This window comes from Lepisosteus oculatus, chromosome 3 (assembly GCF_040954835.1).
Source record: "Lepisosteus oculatus isolate fLepOcu1 chromosome 3, fLepOcu1.hap2, whole genome shotgun sequence".
In the NCBI taxonomy this organism is placed as follows: Eukaryota; Metazoa; Chordata; class Actinopteri; order Semionotiformes; family Lepisosteidae; genus Lepisosteus; species Lepisosteus oculatus.
Window position 1 is genome coordinate 74,412,298 of NC_090698.1, and position 22,797 is coordinate 74,435,094.

Consider the following 22,797-nt stretch of genomic DNA (forward strand, 5'->3'; position numbering starts at 1 on the left):
CAGCAGCAAGCGAGCATCGGGACGCGACCAGGAGTTTAGAGGACCCGTGCTTAAGGCTGACACCCAGAGGTATGTGTTCACTCCAAGAGTAGTGTGGAATTAGAAAAAACTGTAAACCACACTTGTGTGACTTTCCTTACAACTCTAAAACAAATGTGCAAGATGGGTCAATGAGCCCAATCTGGTTTGGCCTTCGATTTACATGTCCCTGACTGTTTTATGATCATTGTAAAGGCATGTGCTTTGTTCTATATAAACAACACTACAGGGTGCTGTGTCTTCTTGATTTTGTGCCCCCAGATCTCTTGCTTATTTTGGACTGGGTGTTTCTGTACTCAGTCCGTGGTTTCAGACAAACCCCAGCTCAGCACACAACGCTCAGCACAGTCTGTGCTCAGCTTGTTCAGTAAGAGTTTCCTCTCCTGTTTCTCTCTGCAGTAGTCCCAGCAGATGCGAATGACACTGCATCAGACACGCCCCCAGGTCACACAGGTGAGTGAAGGCAGGTCTGAAACCCCCAAGTTAGTACGTTTGATACTGTTTACAAATCGCCTTTGTAAAACTCAAAAGTGAATGTAAAAATGTGCCGGGTAGAAAACTGAAATCTATTGGCCTGCAATTAAGATCTTGGCTGGAACAGAATATAAACTATTATTAGTTCAAGTAATAGGTTTATTCCATGCTGAATAGAGAAGAAAGAAAACGCAACGTTACCTGTTCCTTTGCAGCATGCCGACGCAGCTACCCACCTGAACTATTATGAGTTCATTTGCCTGACAGTGTTTTCCAAAGCGACTTGCAGCTGTACCCCTTTAGACCGCTGGTCATCTTACTGCAGCGTTCTGAGGGCGCTGCCCAGTTCGGGGGTACTACCGCTCAGGGTGTGAACCCACAACCTCCCAGTTCTACGATCTGCACTCCTAAGGACAACTCCACACTAGAGAAGACACGCCCTCCCAGGGATTCGGTCATGGTGAACAGAATATCTCACATAAATATAACACCATGCTAGCCTTTCTCCAAGAGTGTACCGTGGGTTTACCTAGCTTAGGTACAAACAGAAAGCCTCCTAAACTACATCATTTAAATTCTAACTCTTCACTCTTCTTTGATAGTCTGAACACTCGACTGCAAAATACAGGGGCCTGACTCATAAATCCAAGGTCCCAAAACAGTCTGTAGGACCCAAAAGAGAAGAAAGACTAAATATACTTGAGTCCAAAGGCACACCTAAGGAAAGTCGCTGACTTAGTCATGCAGCTGGAACAATTCAGGAACTTTTAAACTTCAAAATGAAAATGACAATGTCTTCTGAATCCACTAGGGGGAGCACTGCTTCCTCATAACACTGGAGACAATTCAGGGAGTAAGACTGCTTTGAATTCATGGGCTGGGCTGTGTTCATGTTGAGCATTGCAACGGAGCCGGGAGTCTGAACCAGTGAGCAGACTGCGCTTGTTACAGCAGGGGGCGTGTGCTTGTCTGGATCTTCTCATACAGACATCTGAAACTGTCCCCTGGCCTGTCCAGAGTTGCCAATATGGACCCTTCACCCTTTTATTCATATGTGAAAGCCAGAAGCAGGTCACTGCGTTGTGATTAATCAGAAGCCCACCTAAGGCACAGGGGAGTTTGATATTCCTCTTTTAAAATATTTCACCCGGGCTGTTTGTGTGGAAAGTGCCAGTAAGAGATTCTCTCAGATGCCCTTGGCTTTGTGATCACTTACTTCCATGACTCGTTCCTGTGTAAAGTTGACAGAGTTTTGAAAGACACTCGCGTTTGTTGCCTCATTCTGTCAAAGCTAACACTCCCTTTCTGCTTCTCCTGCCAAAGCGAGAGAGCACCACGCCTACCAGCCCCCGGTCAAATCAAACAGAAACTGGCCTCTTGTTTTCCTGTGATTCTGAATCAGGCTTTACCAGGCCTGGATTCACTACACTCAATGCACACTTGACTTTACCATTAGTGCTCTTATTTGAAATGAAAAGTGCTGAGTGCTCCAGCGTAGTTTGTGTCCACACTAACCAGGCCTGACGTATCCGCCCAGCCCGAGTGCTCAGGCCAGAGCAGAGCAGAGCAGGCATGAGGCAAAACCACGGTTCACACGGCGTGTTGTCGGTCCGCCAGCAAAGCGCTGTTTGCACAGGCGTGCTAGGAAACGCCAAGGGAAGCCGAGCTCCTTGGGTGAAGAATCTCAGGAAGTCCGAGCCGCTTCTCCCACAGGCCTGCTGTGCTCCGAGCGCTGAGCCAGGCAGTCGGCTCCGGACTGCACACAGCAGCCTCTGGACAGGCAGGAGCCTGTGAGCTGGAGTGGGGGCAGGTCGATCGATACGCTGCGTACTTGTGCAAATCCCTTGGTCTGAGTTTTTTACCTTTTCTTCAGTTCAGGGAGCATGAATGAATGAATGAATGGTAGAGATATAATTATGTGTTTCCTGTATTTTAGTGTATGACTTAAAAAAAGTAAAAAATACAGAAGAGGAGGAACACTTTATTCACCTTGCAAAAACTGTAGAACTAGGAATCTTCACATTGATTCAGCTCATCACCCCCAAAACAAGGGAACCCCAATACACCCTCACATTTCCCCTGAGTGCTCAGTCCACCCCTGCAGTCAGAACACACAGTAGCGCTGGGTTCGTCTTTTGGACACTAGCTTACTATTGCTATAAAAATAAGTTTGATCCAGTTTTTATCCTGTGTTACTCTACAGAATCTGCCTTTCGTTTTTAAATTAATATCCACCACCTTAAGAACACATGAGGAGGTTCCTGGTTCAAACCTCAGCTGTGCCCCTGTCTCATGACTCTGCAGCAGCAGCTCATGAACGCGGTAGTTTTCCACCTATCTTCTGTAAGTCACTTCGGCTGAATGACTCTCCGTAGAGCAGGCTCTGTGCTGCACGAACGTCTGTGGCATTCATTCTCTTAGATCACCACTGTCTGACCAACTAGGGATCTTTCTGAGGAAGAGCCACTTGTTGAGGGCATGTTATTCTTACATGGTACATTCACATGTGAGCTCACATTAGAATCAGAATTTACTTTCCAATACAAAATGTGTATATACTGTATTGAATACATCAATCATTCAGTGGATTTTACAGATGTATACAATCAATGTACAATAAACATCAATACAGTACAGCTCAAAACCATAAGATTCAGGTGTGAGCTGCATTTTTCTACACTATATGCTGTCAAAGCAATGCTCTGAAGAGGCCCCTACATCAGAATTTAAAGGAGTAACAGGTCTCAGAATGACTGAAATACTTTTAAAAAAAATGTGTGTCCTTTGGTCCTCTGAAACGTCATTCAGATGGTAGTTTTTCACATCGGGAGTGAAATGGAGATGAGGCAGCACTATTGGCACTGCTGGTGTAGACGTGGGTCAGCCGGTTCTGCTTGTGGCCAGTCATGGTGCTGCCCGTGTTTGTAATCCATGAGAGCTCGGCTCTACCCCCGACACTACAATTCCCATTTCACCGAGCGGAATGTGTTTAAAAGAGCAAGGAAAGGTTTATTCCCTGCTGAAAAGAGAAGAAAGGAAACCCAGTGTTTAAAGGAGCTCACTCTCTGCCAGACGTGTGTAGGGCAGCTCTGGGTGTGTTTCCTTGCATCAGAGCTGCTCAACCTTCTCAAGAGTGATCATCTCTGCGTGGCTTTTAACAACATGTCCTGTGCTGTCTGAGAAGTTTGTTATCAGATATTTTAAAAAAATATCCCTTCACAAGCTGCCTGCACTCCTCCAGGCTGAATCTCGACTGGTAGGATGTGGAGGCACAGATGACTGAACTCACTTCTCAGGCCTGTCATGCTGAGGCTTGCCTGTGCACTGAAGTTCACACCTGAGTTCAGAGCTATCTGAGCGCTGATAAGGAGTTCTGACTCGTCACCTGTTCAAGACAAACATTAAAGACTCTTGTTTGCCTGATATTCCTTGCACAAGCTTCATGTTCAAAAGGCAGCAGTGTATGTTACAGATACACAGAAAAGACACCCGATTTGAATTTCTAAAGGGCACTCCCTGTAGCAGAATTAGATTATATAAGGTTCGTGTCACGGATGTCACTCCATGCACAGAACATGACACGGCTTACTCATAGCGCAGTCCAGGACCAACAGGTCCCAGAACCCAGTGTCCCAGAGGAACAGTCCAATAGCATTATTCTCCAGACCCAGCTCCACTCAGTAACCTGGTTTGCCTCCTGACACCAGAGCGGAGACAGTGAAGTTCCAGGACCCTCCTCAGCTCTGGGTGTCCTGGACTCTGTGTTCTGGTGTTTCCCTTCTGTCCTGTGTATCTCCGAGTCCAGTTCCAGGTAGAGGAGGCTCCCTGTCACTGGTGTGTGATTGAGTCCTACAGAGTCTGATTGCTGCAGTCTCTCCTGCTGTCCTTTCTCCTTCCCAAAAGACCTCGGCTCTTTTCAGACTGAGGCTTTTCTAGGGCTGCCCAACAATGCTGTAGATTCATCCCGAGAAGCTTTGGGTGTGGGCAGGCTCCCTGCCCAGGGCGTGTTCAGGAAGTGGCTGTACTGTATACAGACGGCCAGGTGTATCAACAGTTTGTTCAAGCGCACCCCGTGCCCGTTCTCGATCACAGGCACAGTCAAACCCCAACATGTTGCCCCCAAATCGTTGGTAATTACTTGGGATCTATGCTAAGAGGACCTTGTACTAGAAAACACAGAGGATAAGGCGTGAAATTGCATCAACACCAGGGTGTTGCCTGCGATGGACTGGCACCCTGTCCAGGGTGTACCCTGCCTTGTGCTCGTTGCTTCCTGCCACAACGTATGGTATAAAGCGGTTTGGCAAATGACATGACTAGGGTGTCGCTGGCCCATTAGGGCAAATTGGCATCACACAGCCCTTGACAGCCGGTCCCTCCCCACACCCACACCCTCTCTTCACTCTGCCATTCACTACAGACCAAGGTGAAGAGTGCAATGGAGTTTTTTGCAATGTAGTGGATTTCCCAGTGGAGCCAACTGGAGGACTGTACTGACTCAGGCACAGATGAAAGTGTAGTTGTGCACAGTGTGTGTAATTGAGTTTGAAGTGTAAATTGCACAGGTGTTAATTGTAATGGAATGTTTCAGTTCTCACTCTGGGTTTAAAGAATATTCTACCTGGCACAGGCTTTCACTGTGTCAGTGCTGGTGAGACACAGTGTGGCTGTTAATAATGATAACCTTCCTTTTATATAGCATCTTTCATGCTACATCACTTCAATGTGCAGTAAAATAATCATTATCCTGGAATCTCTCTGTAGAAGGACAAGGGTTTGGAGTGCAGAAGGGGCAGACAGAGAACCGATTAAGTCCAATTCTTTCGGAAGGTCTGGAAGCGATCAGGGAAGCTGACTGATACTCTTGATAGACTGATAGAATTCCAGAGCCTTGGGGGCGTTAAAGTGTTTCATTCTATGACATTGTGCACTGCAGGAGCTGGTCATCGATTTTAGAAAGCAGGGTGGGGACCCCACCCCTGTTCACATCAAGGGGGTGGCTGTAGAGAAGGTCAGCAGCTCCAGGTTCCTGGGTACCTTCATCACTAGTGATTGAACGTGGTCCCAGCATGTAACTGGAGCTCAAACGAAGGCACAACTGCGCCTTTACTTCCTCAGCCAGCTGAATCAGTGTGGTCTGTCTCCAGCGGTCCTGACCACATGGTACAGGTGCGCTGTGGAGACTGGCTCACGTGTGGGAGGACGGTGTGGCTTGGCAGCAGCTCGCTGTCTCACCAGAAGGGTTACAGGGGGCGATCAGGTCAGCCCACTCCATCACTGGGGTACAGCTCCCCTCTATTTCAGACATTTTCACTACTCGCAGCCTCAGGAAGGCTGGAAGTATCGTGAAGGACACCAGTCATCCTGGTTCCTCACTGTTCTCCTCCCTTCCCTCTGGTCAGCGTTGTAGGAGCAGAAAGGCACCAACTTCCAGATCCACAGAGAGCTTCTTCCCACAAGCTGTCAGATTACTGAACTCTACCCCCACCACCGGCTCACACTGATGGGTTCGTTTTTTTTCACTAAGATGTTATTTAACTTGTTGTTGTTGCCGCTGTTTCTGTCCGTGTATTGGAGCACACAAGCAAATAAGCATTTCATTGCACGTCTGCGTGTGACAGTGTACTGCACTGAGAGGGTCAGCAGCTCAGCGGTACTTCATCCCGAGAAGGCGGTGGGAGGTCGCGCGCCGCTGCTGCGCTCGCGGCCCGGGCAGCTGGGGCAGCTGGAGCAGCTGGGAGAGAGGCGGTACCGGAGCGCCGGCAGCAGGGAGCCTCCCTCGGAGTCAGAAACGTGAAGCGGAATAATTAGGTCTGAACCACTTCAATATGCGCTCCAGCATGACAGGCGCCCAGGGCGACGCTTGCACACGCCTCTCGGTAGCGATAGCCTGCCACAGGTCCGGCCTATGAAGTAAATCTATCAAAACCTAGCGCTCGGTCTTACTTTGACAGCGGGAGGGGCGAATCCTGGTTAGAAAGTCAACTGTGTGTCAGGTTGGAAGTCTGTCTTCACAGGGCGAGTGCTTGTTACTCATCCGTGCGCACTTGCAGCGATGCCGAACAAAGGCAAACACAACCGTCCGAAGAAGTCGAGAGGGGTAAGTGATGTCGCAGCAGGTATTCTCTCCCCGCGAATGCGTGGCGTGGTGTCAACGGCCCCTTCCTGCCGGGACGAGCCCGGCTCTCAGTGCGAGATTCCCGAACACCAAGCCGGGGCCCGGCGACCCTGGACGCGGCCGGCCCCCTGGCCGAGGGGCGTCAGTCGGTTTTGGCAGGGTGGTCTGCGCAGGGACCACGGACCGGCGGGGATAAGGGTTTCTAGGACTGTTTCACACAAGTTTACACAACTTCATTGTTACACAAGTTCACTACTCCGTAGCGACGCGGGGGGAAAACGTGACAATAATACCTCCGCTCGTGTCTGTTGGAATCTTGCACAACGAGGTTAAAATTTGACTCTTTTTTTTTGGCAATTCGCCTCTGCCCGTGGTAAGAACGTATTCCCAGACCGCCGGGTAATTAAACACGTTGGGTGTAATTATTGTCGTTGAGTTTTATATGTGTGTCGGTAAGTATTGTCGTGTTCTTCTCCGCCCCGCCCCGCCTTGTTCGGTCAAAATGGGAGACTGATTTTGGAAAATGTAGGAATTTGGCAGCAGCGCCTGGAGGAGGGGCAGGGTGACGCGTGAAGAGGGCGAGGGTGCGGGGGGGCGGACGGGCACGGCCCGTGGGACTCGGGGAGCGCGGACAGGCTGGACGAGTGGGCTGACTGGAGGAAGCCCGTCCGGTCTGTGCGCTTCCCGGTGCCCGAGGCGGCAGGTCGGAGACTCGGACTCGTCCCTTCACGCCAGCGCGCTGACGCACGGAGCCGCAGATGGCTTATGCGAAGTATTGGTCCATGACAGTAAGTGGCGTGAGGAGTCGCAGCTCGGAGGCTTTCGTTTGGGGGGCTTCGGGGTAAGCGTGAGGACCAAAAAAAAGAGCGGAGGTTTGTTTTCTCCCTCCGGGTCCGGGCAGGCTCGCTGTGACTGCAGGGGCTGGGTGCGCAGAGCGCGATGCCCGTGCGTGTGTCTGCAGGATGGCTGACTGACAGCAGTGCTAGCGCTGCCGTTCCTGCAGGCGATACGCGCTTTGTGCGCGGAGCCTTGAGCAAACAGTCCTCAGCAGCACCTGCTCCGCGTTCGCAGGAAACTCCCGGCGCTTCTCCAGAGCAGCTCCAGCTCCGTGCGGGGAGCCGCCCGGGACTCTCCAAACACTTCAGAGTCGAGTTTTCACGAGAGGCGTGTCTCTGGAATACGGACAGTTCGTGTGTCTTCTCCTTTGCCTTAGTCGCTTGCTGTACATGTTAAACGCCCCTGGTTTAGAGCCGTGATTGGGAAAGTAACAGCCTTAGTCTGATTCACTCTGATTTAAGATTTAACAGCGGTGTAGAAGTTGCAGACTCGATACTTGGATTAGGTGCAGTGAATGAAGCGTCTTTGCGCATTGGTGCCTCTAGGGGCGCTAACAAAGCGTGTCTCGGCATTCAGTCTGCAGAGAGACACCCGAAAGGACATACGAGTCTCGACACAGAGCTGCTCTCTAAGTTCAGACTTATTACTGCTTCAAGCAGCGTGTGTGAGAACACAGCGATACCCGGAGGATTGCAGCACAATACTCCACCTCGTCCATCTCATTTTAAGGAGATTGTGAATGATTTCTCGGCATCAGTATTACTATTTATTTTGTACTTGAAATATCTTCAGGTAGCCTCATAAGGTAATGCAAGCAGTAAAGCTATTCAGCGGTTTCACACTCTGCAGTATGTAAAATGCACTACAGATGACGCTCTCTAGTTTTTCCATACTGCTTTCCCCACAGTACAAATTGGTTTTAATATTTAAGTGGAAAACATGGCTGGGAGGCTGCATCAAATGCAGTTTTTGCGCGTGACGTGCTGTGAAATCTTTGGTTATTCGCAGTGTCTTACTGGAAAGTTAAATACTGTGGTTCCAGTATTATCTACTCACATAAAGAGTCAGAGAGAGGGCAACACGGGTTGCAGACCATTTGTTCCCTTACTGAACTGCAGCCTGGTCAAGGAAATGTGCAGCATGAAGCAGTCCTTGGTTTTGGTGCCGCTGTGGTGGGTCGGAGCAGTGCCCTGGTTACCAGCAGTGGGTCCAGTTTCTTCAGGGACCAGAGCTGCACTGCAAACTCAGCCTGTACCACTGTGTTTCTTTCTTCCAGCTCAATCAGAGCGAAAAACCACAGGCGGAAACTGTTGGAAGTGCATTTAAAACCAAGAGCAGGAAACACTTCTTTACACAAAGGGTGGCGGGTGTGTGGAACAAGCCATGTTGTTCAAATGGCTCACTGGTGATCACTTGATGTATTAACTCCCTGCCAAGCCGGCCACATTGGCCAAAAGGCTCCCCTTGTTTGTTACTGTTTTTATGTTCTTGAAAATCTCACCAGTAAGTTTCAGGATTATTCTGATAGGCTCGGGCAATAAGTTGCACTTTTCGAAAGCTGAGATCGGAAACAACTGCAATATTAAACTGTTGTTGTGACTCACCCCTGCTCATATTTCAAGCGTTGCTTGAATATTGTACAATATTGATGTTGTCATTTCCAGATCTTTGCAATTACTTTGCTGGAAGTGCACGTATTCATTTCTGCATTTGGGTCCACAGACAGTATCCAGTCTGCAGAGAGCACTGTTAAGTATCCATTGTGCTGTCTGTGGTGTGCAGTATTCAGTATCCAGTGTGCAATGCACAGTCTGTAGTGCAGCATTCCTTGCATTGCTGTGCTCTTTACAGTAAGGCGTGGGTGCAGGGCTCACAGGTTATCTCTACACAGTGAAAAGAAACCAGGTCAAAACTCACCATCAGCTCTTCCGGGAGTTTTGACCTGGCAGTGAAGGCACTGAGGGAGAAGGCACTCAGGGCTTTCTACGCAATAAGAAGGAGGCTCTTCAACATCAACCCACCAACAAGAATCTGGCTCCAAATATTTGAAAGTGTAATCCAACCCATTGCCCTATACAGCAGTGAAGTTTGGGGTCCCCTCACAGACCAGGATTACACCCAATGGGACAAACACCCCACAGAAACTCTGCACATGGAGATCTGTAGAATCATCCTCCGTGTGCAGAGAAAAACTCCTAACAACGGGTGCAGGGCCGAATTAGGCCAGTACCCACTATTGATAAACATACAGAAAAGAATATTAAAGTATTGGCTACACCTAAAAAACAGTGACCAAAATTCCTACCACCACAAAGCCCTGCTGAGCCAAGAGCTGAGCCCAAAACAGAGCCCCCTGAGCCAGCTGGTCCTGAGGCTCACCGACCTGAGCCACACCAACACTAACCAGCCTCAGGACAGCACTGCTAGAGCACCACAACCCAGACTCAACCACATCACAGCACAGATCAAACAGCAATATCTCACACACTGGGACACACACACACAAACACAACATAAACTGGAATGCTACAGAACCTAAAACAGACAATACACATATTTGACCAAAATAAAAAATAACAAACAGAAACAGACCCTGACGAAGTACAGGCTCAGTGACCACAACCTGGCCATAGAAACTGGGCGACACAGGCAGACCTGGCTGCCCAGAGAGGACAGGCTGACTGCCAGCAGGGAGAAATAGAGACAGAGGTGCACTTCCTACTGCACTGTGACAGATACTCTGGGTCAATATTATATAATATGTCTTTGTTGTAAATGTCTGTAACATGTCTGTAGATTTTATTTTACTTATATTTTTTGTTTTGTTCTATGTTAATTTTATTATTTTTATTTGCTTTGGCAACACTGATTGTACCTATCGGTCATGCTAATAAAGCACCTTGAATTGAATTGAATTGAAAAGAAACCACTGAGTCAACATTCTCCCCTGGACGAGTGCAGCAGCAGTTAGTGTTGCTGGGATACCTCCAGAAACTTGTACAGTATCTTAGATAAGATAAGATCACTTTATTGGCCCTATACAATTTCTTGCATTAGGATTTTGTCTTTTTGCATACCCCAGCTTGCTCTCCATGAGACTTGCAGGCACACAGACGGGGAGAGAGGGTGTTCACACAGACAAGTTAGGACCCATTTTGTGGCCGTGGTTTGTTTGGGCTCTTCAGGAAATGTACTGCTGTGTGTTTCAGATCGACAAACTTGCTGTACTGTTGCAAATCACACAGTTTATAGTGATGTACTGGAGGGAAATGTGTGTCTGCCTACAGGTTTAGGAAAGTGTAGCTCAGAAAGTGTTGCTGGTCAGTTTTTTTTAACATTGTAGTTTCTGGATAGCATTCCGTGTCCCTGTTTCACATGATCACACGTTCCTGTTTCTTGTTCCCCTCACATCTGCCTCGCTTTCTCTTGATCTTAATCCTAACGATGTTGGTGGTCGGAGCTGTAGGAGTGCTGCTCCAGGCAGGGCTCCCTCTTGGAAAGAGCAGTTAGCAGAGCCAGTCAACCTATCAGCTTGTCTTCGGGATGTGGAAGGACATTGCAGCACTCGGGGAAAACCCATGCAAACACAGGAGGACACATGCAAGCTCCACGCAGAAGGCTCTGCAGGCAGGAGACGGACCGGGACCCGAGATGTGTGAGGTGGCAGCAGTGACGGCGGATGTGTGCCTAACCCCAGCTGTTTGAAGACTCATTGTGCTTTCTCTGAAGGCCGTGAACAGAGGCCGCTCTGATACAGCTATGCAAATCCGTTCCGCGCGAGCGACCTGACTGAGCGCGGTGCCCTGCGCTCTGGCCCTGGCCTGCCGCGGGGGCCTAGCCGAGGTGCCGTGTGCCTGCCTCGCGCCTGACGGGACCAGCCTGCCAGCCCGCTCGCCCTCCTCCAGCAGCTCTGCTTCTTCCCAGCCCCGGGGCCGTGTGTCCAGCTGGGGGTGTTTGCTGCTTTCAGTGCGTCTGTCCTCTCTGCGCCTCTCCTGTCCTGGGACTCTGAGGGCAGAGGCTTTTAGCTCACTGTGAGAACAACATCTGGATTCCTGGAGCACTGTGAGGCTCCAGCGGCCCTCTCTCAGGTCTTCGGCGTGAGTGGAGAGATCAGACTGTGGGCTATTCTCATACCTGCTGCTCCTGTTCTGTAGATTGGAGAGCACCTGTGAGCTGAACCCAGGAACCCCAGTAACACAGCAGCCTGCTGCCTGCTCTCTTCCCTTGCTTTATCAAGGGCTGGAAGCCAAGGGGCAGAAGGGCTGGGCAAGTCCACTCTGCTCCTAAACCAACAACCGCATGTTCATATTGTTATCCAAGAAAGAGGAGGGTTTTGTTACATAACGAATGCCTTGTGAGTCTGTAGTGGTGACTTGAGGATCACGTGGTTAGGACCAGGGAACACAGAGGATTTAGGATTGAGAATAGGAAGCAGTTCTCTGCACTAATAGTGGTGGGTGTCTGGAGCAAGAGGTGCAGACATGTTATTTAAGCTGATTCCATCAGATCATTAAAGAAACCACAAAGTGAATAAACTACCAGCAACCTGCACTACTAGCAGTGACTATAAATGAGCTGGATGGGCATCACGGGCCCCTCTCACTTGGAACCTTTCTTATGTTTCAAAGTTGCTGCATTTATCAAAGCAGAATCGCCGCAGCTGAAAAAGATTAATTGATGTGCATCAGTGGCTCCAAGGGTGTGTTTTGGCGATATTCAACTGGGCGATTCTGAAATAGCTGCATCTCAGTGCCTGCCCCCTGGGCCAGGAGAGCACTCCGAGAGGCGATTACAGAGACCTGCTGAGAGAGGAGGAACTCCTATTCCTGTGTTCGTGGGACTCAAGCCCTGGTGTTGAAGCACACTGACTCCGTTCAAGAAATGGCTGATACTGGGGACAATTAACTACTAATCACTGACTGGGTTAGACAGGCCGAAAGGCCTCCTGTCTTATGTGCTTAGATCGTGCAGCGTTCTCCTTCTCGTGATCTCAGTCTTTTAGGAGCAGTCTGTTCATTATTATTATTTATTTATTTCTGTTGTAATTATTACCCGGCTACCCTGGCCCTCCTCGGGTGGCAGTGGGGCTGTCTGTGTTCCCAGCATGCCGGTGGGGCCAGGCCGGACTGACGCCTGTCCGTTCTCTCCCACAGCAGGCGGAGAAGAAGGCCCAGGCGGCGCCGGCGGGGTCGGCCAGAGATGGAGCGGCTGCTGCAGCACAGGTCAGAGGTCACGCCGGTGGCGGGTCAGGAGGAATCGGCCCTTTCTTCAGAAGAAGCTCAGGAGGCGTTTTATGAAAACAGGCTGTAGGCTCTGGCAGCGCTGGCGGGTCAGGCAGGCTTTAATTCGATGGATGGGCTGTATAGTTCTGGGACAGGGGCGGTACAGGGCCGTGTAGTTCTGGGACAGGGGCGGTACAGGGCCGTGTAGTTCTGGGACAGGGGCGGTACAGGGCCGTGTAGTTCTGGGACAAGGGCGGTACAGGGCTGTGTAGTTCTGGGACAGGGGCGGTACAGGGCAGTGTAGTTCTGGGACAGGGCAGTACAGGGCCGTGTAGTTCTGGGACAGGGGCGGTACAGGGCTGTGTAGTTCTGGGACAGGGGCAGTACAGGGCAGTGTAGTTCTGGGACAGGGGCAGTACAGGGGCAGTACAGGGCTGTGTAGTTCTGGGACAGGGGCAGTACAGGAGCTGTGTAGTTCTGGGACAGGGGCAGTACAGGAGCTGTGTAGTTCTGGGACAGGGGCAGTACAGGGCAGTGTAGTTCTGGGACAGGGGCAGTACAGGGGCAGTACAGGGCTGTGTAGTTCTGGGACAGGGGCAGTACAGGAGCTGTGTAGTTCTGGGACAGGGCGGTACAGGGCTGTGTAGTTCTGGGACAGGGGCAGTACAGGGCTGTGTAGTTCTGGGACAGGGGCAGTGTAGTTCTAGGACAGGGGCAGTACAGGAGCTGTGTAGTTCTGGGACAGGGGCAGTACAGGGCTGTGTAGTTCTGGGACAGGGGCGGTACAGGGCAGTGTAGTTCTGGGACAGGGGCGGTACAGGGCTGTGTAGTTCTGGGACAGGGGCGGTACAGGGCTGTGTAGTTCTGGGACAGGGGCGGTACAGGGCTGTGTAGTTCTGGGACAGGGGCGGTACAGGGCTGTGTAGTTCTGGGACAGGGGCGGTACAGGGCTGTGTAGTTCTGGGACAGGGGCGGTACAGGGGCTGTGTAGTTCTGGGACAGGGGCGGTACAGGGCCGTGTAGTTCTGGGACAGGGCGGTACAGGGCCGTGTAGTTCTGGGACAGGGGCGGTACAGGGCCGTGTAGTTCTGGGACAGGGGCGGTACAGGGCCGTGTAGTTCTGGGACAGGGGCGGTACAGGGCCGTGTAGTTCTGGGACAGGGCGGTACAGGGCCGTGTAGTTCTGGGACAGGGGCGGTACAGGGCTGTGTAGTTCTGGGACAGGGGCGGTACAGGGCTGTGTAGTTCTGGGACAGGGGCGGTACAGGGCTGTGTAGTTCTGGGACAGGGGCGGTACAGGGCTGTGAGCTGTGAGTCACACTGTGCTCTCCTGTGCACAGAAAGGCCCCTCCCTGGCAGCACTGCTCCCAGTTTACATTATCACTAAATATTTTTTAAAGGTGAAAACCGACGTGTTACTTTGTGTCCTACAGTGCTATGGAGTTGTGTTTCTGGGAAATATTTTAAAGTTGTTTGATCAGAGAGAGCACTTCAGTATAGGCAAGCTGTTGAGAGGATGTTTTACATGGAGAGATTATCTGTATTGCTCATTTAACACAGAACTAAACTAGTTTGGTAGTTGGAAACCAGGGAAATTCAGGTCAGATATTCAGGTATCCTGTTCAGCAGGTACTGTTTTATATTTGATCTAAGATTTATATTCGATTTGACAAACGCCATGTAATGTAATGAGTGTGAAGGTTGTTGTTTAAATAAAACTGAAAAGTAGGTTCTTGGGACATAATCAAGTTCATTTGGTTTGAGAAAAGTGGCAGATATTTCTGTTTTACATATTATTCATTTGACTGACGCCGTTATCCAAGGTGACACGCCTTTTTACCCATCTACATGCCAGAGCATTTTACTGGAGAGACCCAAGTGAGGTACTTTGCTCAGGGGCATGAGGGCTGTGCCTCACCTGGGTTTTGAACCCGCAACCCTCCAGACCCCTGAGCACTTGCTCCACACTGCTGCCGGCAGAGTGGTCGTGGGTTGGGTGTGGGCAGGCCAGGGGCTCCCCACAGTGAAACCTGCACCTGCTCGTTTCGGGAGCTGGGGTGCTCGGCGCGTGCTGGGGTGCGCCCGGTATGAGGACATTTTTCTGAACCGGCGTCTCTTCATTTCACCTGCGCGGCTTGGCGTGGCCTGCAGGTCTCCTCCCTATCGTGGAATGAAGCACCTGCGCCTGCTGGTGCCGAAGGAGGCCTGGGGCTCTGTCGGTGCTCCTGCCATTGCTCCTCCTTCCTCAGCCCCAGTCCTCTGCTTGACACCCTTGGGACACTCCCAACACCCTGGGGTGCTTCTGGTCAGGACACGCCTTGTGGAAAGAGCCCAGGAAGAAGACTTCCTGCTCGGGTGCAGGGTCTGAACCTGAATACTAGAGTCCATATGCTGTATTTTCTCCCCAGCAGATTAGATCTTCCATGATCACAAGTATAACAGCTGGGCCAAAATATTATCATCTCTACTGAGTCGTATCATCAGGAGCCCTGGACCCCCCTCTCGTTACCCTACTTGGTAACTTAGCTGATGAGTCTATCTAAAGAGACAAGTAAAGGTTTATTCCAGGCTGATAAGAGAAGAAAGAAAACACAACATTTCGGCTGTGGAGGGCGTGTATACAACAGTATATTTCACTGGAGCAGTTCTCAGGGGTACAACAGCACCGTCTCAGCTGGGATCTGAGCTCACAGCCTCCCAGTTGTACAGTAAGTACAGAACCCTGACCACTGAGCCAGCCTGCCTCAGAAGTGAAATATTTAAAAAGGGTTAATGTTGTGGAATAAAAATGAGTCACAGGGAAGTGTACATCTACTAGTCCCACTCTGTTGTTTTAAAATGTACAATTAAATTGACTGCTTCACCTTTGTTTCAAAGTGAGTGCATCACTTTTGCAAACAGTAACGTCTCTCACGTGTCGGGACGAGACGATCCCGGCTCAGCCTGGGCTCAGCTCAGTAACGCAGCAGGAGCACAGCCCTCAGCCCTCTTGATCTCCCTGCAGCAGACCTGTCTGTCCCTGGCAGAGAGGAGGCCTGCAGACCCTGCTGACTCTAAAATGAATCCCTTTCTAGTGCTGGGGCGGTTCACAGAACACTGAGCACATGGAACAGTACTGCACGTGCGCTGAGAAGGCTCTTGTTTTGGCGATTTCTTGGTAATTCCTGTGGGGGTGTGCTGAGGTGCTTCAGGCTGTTTCTGGGCCAGTGATGAGCCTCTCACACACATTTTAGGCCGTCTTTCAGTGCACTAGGGGACCCAACTTTACCCACCTGCATTTGTGGGTCCTGGCGTCCCACAAACAGGAGAGGGAGAACGTATTTCTGCACCTGGCTGTGCTACAGTAGTACTGAAATAACTGCTCTCCTCAGAAAGCTCTTCCTTTGCTCATGTTAATACCTGTTTAATCTCCAAGCTTATTTATGCGTGCATAGAATTTAGCACAGCTCGTTTGTTTATGGCGAAGTCGAGGACGGGAGCTGTTATGCAGGTTGAGAAAGGGAAGACATTTTGTGGTAACTGCCTGCACCTGCTCCCTCGGTCCTCTTGGAAAACAAACGAGCAGCCTGGACAGTCTGTCAAAGGAACCACACTTTACTTAAACGGGCTCGCCGCCCTCCTTTGCAAAGTTCAAAGCCCCTTCCTTACTATTTCTGTCGAACTGTGACTCAGTGCTGCGGAAGGATGAGAGGAACGTTTACTCCCGGTTGAGTGCTGCCACCTGCTGTTAACGCAGGGTAGCACATGGTGATTTCCCTCACAGCCAGACAAGGCATGGGCTCCCTGGGCTGGCTGGTACACTGTGTCCATATAGGCTTTACAGCTGCTCAGATTGACATCGGCCAGGTCTTTACTGATAGAACTAAGGCTTCTGCTTTAATTGGTGTTTTTCACAAATAATGTAAATAATGCAAATAATGTTTTTGCACATTTGTAACATATTCATGTTAACTATTAACAGACTTTGCAGGTTTTTGGCCCTGTAAAGTTGTTGTTGTTGTAGATAGATACTTTATTGATCCCGTGAGGCAAACTGCAGTGCAACAGCAGCTTAGCAAGTCAACACAGCACAGTGTAACGAAACAATACAATACAGTCAGTCCAGTCAGTCAGAAGCGCGGTAAAAGGTAAAAAATGGATTATACAGAGTTGACACAGTACAAAATATACAGAAACAGACCAGAAAGTACAGCACACAAAAAGTTGTATTGCACATTATAAATATATTGCACAAATCCCTAGCATATATTGCACAAACAAGTTGTAAACAGGAAAAAAACAGATGTAAGCAGAGAGTTTAATGTTTAGTCCAAAAACAGGTCAATGTTGCCCCCTCCCAGACACACAGTCTTATGGCAGAAGGCAAGAATGACCTCCTGTAGCGCTCCCTGTCGCACCGTGGATGAATCAGCCTATTGCTGAACATGCTCTTCGTTCTGACAAGCATGTCACAGAGGGCATGAGAGATGTTGTCCACGATGCAATTCATTTGGACACCATTCTCCTCTCAGCCACTACCTCCAGGGGTCCAGGCCAGACCCAATGACAGAGCGTGCTCTTCTGATGAGCTTGTTCAGCCTGTTGGCATCCCCTGCTCTAATCCCAGAGCCTCAGCACACCACCACGTAGTACTGTATAGTTAAGAAGTTCTTCCCCTAAACACAACAGGGGTTTATGCTGCACACAGTGTTAGCTCTGTGCTGATTGGTGAAGAGTGTAAAATGCAGTACAGCTCTCAAGCATGTGAAATCGTGCCGGTGTAGGCATGTTTCTCTGGTTGTGGATGTTTTACTGTGTACAGCCGAGCGCAAACTTTCCAGAGTCTTGATTCAGATTCAGGTTTCAGGATGAGATGATTTGCACAGTAGTAATAATATCTCAGATACTGATGGCCCTTCAATATTCAATTTCTAATCTCTCGTTCACCTGTGATACGTTACATAGGCAGTGTGTTCAATTAAGCATTTCAGAGATCATTTGGAACAAAAATCAGAATATCCCTCATCTCTTAATAATCAGCTTCCCTTTTCTAGAAACATTACTAGCTTAATGGATTAATTTCTTAACCAGGGGACCCTAATATTTAAGTACAGGTGATTTAGGTTGACCTACAGTAAAAGAATAACTGGACTGGGGCTCCCCAGAACCAAGGTGGAGATTCATACGTCTGGCAAAATCATTTACCACTAGGACAAAATAGAACTATAACATAATAAGTAAAGCACTTTTCCCAGTTCCAGCTGCTCTTCCCAGTGTCTGGGTGAGTGAGGCAGCCGGACCAGCTGACCCGAGCTGCCATCTGTAGAGAGGACACAGTGAGGCAGTGCGCATGCAGGCAGTGAGGCAGCGCGCATGCAGGCAGTGAGGCAGTGAGGCAGTGCGCATGCACGCAGTGAGGCAGTGAGGCAGCGCGCATGCAGGCAGTGAGGCAGTGAGGCAGCGCGCATGCAGGCAGTGAGGCAGTGAGGCAGTGCGCATGCACGCAGTGAGGCAGTGAGGCAGTGCGCATGCACGCAGTGAGGCAGTGAGGCAGGGCGCATGCAGGCAGTGAGGCAGTGAGGCAGCGCGCATGCACGCAGTGAGGCAGTGAGGCAGCGCGCATGCACGCAGTGAGGCAGCGTGGGCTGGTTGAGGGGGAGCCCAACACACTCGACTGCTCTTCTGCTCTCACACAGCAGCAGCCCAGCAGGAAGGAAGCCGTGCTGCTGTGTACTGTGTGACGGAGGCTGTGTGTCAAGAGCTCAGCTAGGTGGCACGCTTAGTTTGCGCAGCGCAGAGCTGTGGTTTCTGGGCCTGGCGTGCTACGTTTGTTTTCAGGTTGCCACGGGAACCAGTTCTTTCCAGCAGCTCGGCCACCAGCACTTCCTGTGACAGAAATAAGTGCTGTGGCACTGCCTGGCCCTCACGCCTCCCCGGCCCCTCATGTCAGCACACAGGATCTAAGTAGCTGATCAGCTACAAACCTGGCAGTCAAATTCAGAACTGAAAACAGTTTTAAACAGTCAGTTCCCACAGAGCACTGTGTGCTGTTTTAGTTAAGATTGTTTGTTTGCAACCGGAGTTCACAAACGCTCTTTATGAGATAATTGAGCTGATCGTCATGGCGAATTTAGCATTTAGCAGGCGCTTTTATCCAAAGCGACTTACATGCCTTGTAAAAGACAGGAGCACTCTTTGCAAAATGCCTCATGCTTGTTTGCAGGTGAAATAAAGACTTGGGCAATTTGCAGAAAGGAAAATAACTCCGGAAGGACTGCCCAGTCAGTCTGGAAGTGCGAAGACCTGCGCGGTGATGTGGGCTGCCTGTAGCACGCCGCCCCGTGGTCTGGCGCGGGCGCTTGTCCTCTGTCCGTCGCTGCTCTCCGACGAGTGCAGAGTTGCTTCCCCCACTGGAGAATGAAAGGGTTTCAAATCGAGACCAGCTGTGAGTGGGGGAGGAACTGCACTGACTCATAGGGAAGAAAAAAAGCCACCAGGAGCACTGGAGTGATTGTCAGGGCTCTGCCACACCCGCGGCTCTGCTGGATCAGAGTCAGGGCTGTACTGGGTCAGAGTCAGGGCTGTACTGGGCCAGGGCTCTGCTGGGTCAAAGTCAGGGCTCTCCTGGGTCAGGGCTGTGCTGGACCAAGGCTCTCCTGGGTCAGGGCTCTCCTGGGTCAGGGCTCTCCTGGGTCAGGGCTCTGCTGGACCAGGGCTTTCCTGGGTCAGGGCTTTGCTGGTTCCGGGTTATGGTCAGAGTCGGGCTCTGCCATTCCCTCAGCTCTACTGGATATAAAAACGTTATGTAAGAGCCCTCAGCTTGTAGTGAATGAATTTTGATACAGCCTGCGTGGGATACATTTAGCGTAATTGGACTGTACCCGAGGAGAGGCCTCGGATTCGCGGTAATTCTGCTGGAGTGTTTCCCAGCCCTGCGTTCCAGTGGAGTGGCTGATGTGTCTAATAATAGCCCCAGCCCTGTGCGCTGCTCTGTGTGCGTGTTGCTGGCGGCCCCAGACCCTGCTGCAGCCCCTCGGTCATTGAAACACACCGACGCCCTGATGGCCGGAGCGCTTGAGCTGTCCAGTCTCTTTCCTCGGCACAGGTTTGTCCCCCCTCGTGACTTTTGGTTCTAAGCACTTTGAGCCTCTTGGCACAGGTGGCCCTCGATGAGTGGAGGGGCGTGTCCCCCGCTGACGGCACTGTGTGCCCGCGAGCCCGCCGGAGCCGCCGGAGCCTGGGCGGTGCGCAGCTGACCTCACGCTGCCACAGTCACAGCCGCCTGGTGACGTGACCTAGGCTCGAACCCGAGACCACTCTGCAGCCCCAGCGTGTTTCAGCCCTGTGGTTTAGGTACCTGTATAGAGTGGCACCCTGCCAGGTCACAGATTAGCACCCAGTGAGGGTTCAGTCTCAGGACAGGAAGTGAACGCAACTCGGAGAAGTGCCTGCGCCTCTGACGCAGCTCGGGGGCTCCTTCTGGTCTGAGGAGAGAGACAACAGACCAGCAGAAACTGTGGAAGTACAGTAGGCGCTCAGGACAGGTCTGGTCAGGAGAGGGTCTGCATGTTTCCACACATCATCCTTTTCTCAAGTTGCTGTCCTGTATGCTTGTGTGATAATAATAATCCACGAATCTGAGATTGAAACCTGGTGATAGCGAGCTGACATGGTAAGACTGTGCTTTACTCTGTCCTAAACAGAGCTGGCCTGCAGTTTTAGACAGCAGTAGTGGTGGGCTGCAGTTTGTTACCAGTTCTTTCAGAACAGTTCAGGTAAGGTTTGATTGTGTGAGACTGGAACAGTTTCTTTGTTAATGAGTGGAAGGTGTTTCTGTAGGAAGGTGTTGTGCTGTACACCTGCTGTACCCATTTGTCCAGTCGAGACAAATTCTTGACCCTTTGGGTAAAGAAGTGCCCCCTGTGCTCCTTCCCATAGCCGGTGAGCTGGGTGTGAAGTGTCTTTCAGGAAGGTGAATTATCTGTATGTCCCCACATACTCTCCTCTGCTCAAGATTGAAGAGGGTCATTTCCTTCAGCCTGGTCCCGCTGGACACTCCCTTTAGACCCCGAATGTGTCTGGCTGCTCTTCTCTGGACTGATTCCAGCGTAGTGCTCTCTTTTCTACAATGTGGTGACCAAAAGTGTTCCCAGAATTTTAAATGATGCCTTACTAGCGCATTACCTGTACAGCTGTACACATCACATTCTGCAGTTCAGTTTGGCCCTTTTAACAGTGTATCCTGACAGGGCCTCTGCGATTCCACAGTGAGCTCATCTGGCTGGAACGGTGTCCTGCTGCTATCCGGTGGCGCTGGGACACGATGTGAGAGTGTCCCCATGTGTGGCAGTGTGCCAACGGCCCCTCGTTAACCTCCAGCTGCCATTCAGACGAGCTCTGTATGTGTGAACTGCCATACAGCAGTCAGAGCGCTGTTTATCAGTCTTGTTTATGACACTCTTTGGCATGAAGCAGTCTGTACAGCATCAGTCAGCCACGACACTGCCCCTGTGTGCCACCTCTGACAGGAGCTGCAGGTCTCGTGACCCTGAGCTCGTCCGTGAACAGTCTGTCACCCCTGTTTCCAATCTCCAGCTGCTGAACGTGTAAGGTTAGAGGTTCAACCTGTGAGGCCCCAACTCCCTGATCGGGACATCAAACCCACACTGTTCCCCTGGGCCACTGCTGCTAAATACCAGGAGCTCAGCATCTGCAGGCTTGTTTTCAGGAATTTCACTTCACCGTTTCCTCACGCGTTGGTGTGAATTAAGAGCGAAACACGACCGCGTCACCTGTGAAAGTGCTGAATGAAGTGTCTGATATTGATGGCACCCCTCTGGAAGTGTGTTTAGAAGTTTCTTTTGTAACATCAATGCAGCAGCTTTTAGAACAACCTGTAGAACAAGTTGTGGAGCAATTTTGACGCAAGATGACCTTGTCTGAAAGGCCAGCAGGAATCCAGACCGATGCCATTCTCCAGTTATCAGCTCCATAAGCCTGTTCCTTTATTAGATCAGTCAGGGGACATGACTGCACAGCACGCCTATTGAGAAACATGGAAATTAAACTAGGCAAAATGACTGTTAACGATTCTGACCATGTCCTAGTATAAGCATTAGAAATCCAGCACTTTCTGGGTGTCAGTAATGAAGCTTTAAGTTGTTTTGTGCTGACATGAGATGTGAGTTGTTGTTCTGTTGTGAACCAGGGCATTCAGATTTAAATGTGAAAATAAACCAGCAGTCAGTTTGGAGGGTGAGCTGTAAGAGCTGTAAGAGCTGCAAGGCCCTGTCCTGAGAGGTGCTGTCTGGTGAGTGTCTTTCCTTAACTTGCCTTGCTGTGTGATGTCATGCAGATCTGTTTGCAGGGGTGTGATTGAGGCTCTGCTGGGAGGCTGTCTGTTTGAAACCTGCTTTCTCTCAAATAACCCCCCCCCCCCACAAACACACACACACATTCCAAGGGGGGGAGAGTTTTGCGAGAGTTTTTTTCAAGAGCGTTATAATTGGTAGTTTTGAAGAAATGTGACAGACTTGTCTCGGCCTCTCCTTGCCTCAGATAGGCAGCTGGTATTTCAAGCCACGTGAGCTGGGGGTACTTGGGGGTTTCTTACTGCTGCCTTCGTGTGTGGGCATTGGGCATTGTTGTCTGTGGCCTGCTGTCTAATCCCAGTTCACGTACTGTATTGCCAGCTGGGTCTAATAGGAAAACTTGATGGCAAATGAACCTATTTAGAGGAAACTCTGGAAGTAGATGTTAAAACATGAACAGAGGGACTGCTGTTCACAAAGGGTTGTAGGAGTAGGAAGCAAGCTTCTCAGGCACGTGGTTGTGGCTGTATCCTGGCTTCTTTCAAGAAACCGCTGGATGAGGTCCTCAGATCAAGTAACTACTAACAGCCAAATGAGCCGAATGGACCAGACAGCTCCTATTGTTTGTAACCATTCTTGTGCTCCCCAAGATCTCTGAAGATCTCCCAGGAGCTGCGCTACATCAGACAGGCGCTCAGAGGTGTGTCGGTGCTCATGACGACTGCCAGCAGGCTCTGACCCTGGGTTTAGGATTCTGTCTGGTGCTGCAAGAACATGCAGAATACTTCCATCTTGCACAGAGCACAGCTTCCACAGG

At 50.5% G+C, this 22,797-nt stretch overlaps 1 protein-coding gene across 4 annotated transcripts in view; it reads left to right on the forward strand.

The window, feature by feature from the left end:
- Positions 1–6,293: 6,293 nt before the first annotated feature.
- Positions 6,294–22,797, forward strand: part of cast (calpastatin) — a 55,002-nt gene continuing 38,498 nt past the window's right edge. Inside the window, exons 1-2 of one of the 4 annotated variants that reach the window (XM_069187545.1) lie at positions 6,294–6,613; positions 12,622–12,690. In XM_069187545.1, coding sequence (XP_069043646.1) covers positions 6,569–6,613; positions 12,622–12,690 — 114 coding nt within the window. In that variant the 5' untranslated portion in view covers positions 6,294–6,568. Of the gene's footprint in view, positions 6,614–7,292; positions 7,420–12,621; positions 12,691–22,797 lie in introns of those variants that run through there. The other 3 variants (XM_069187543.1, XM_069187542.1, XM_069187544.1) reach the window with 3 other exon arrangements.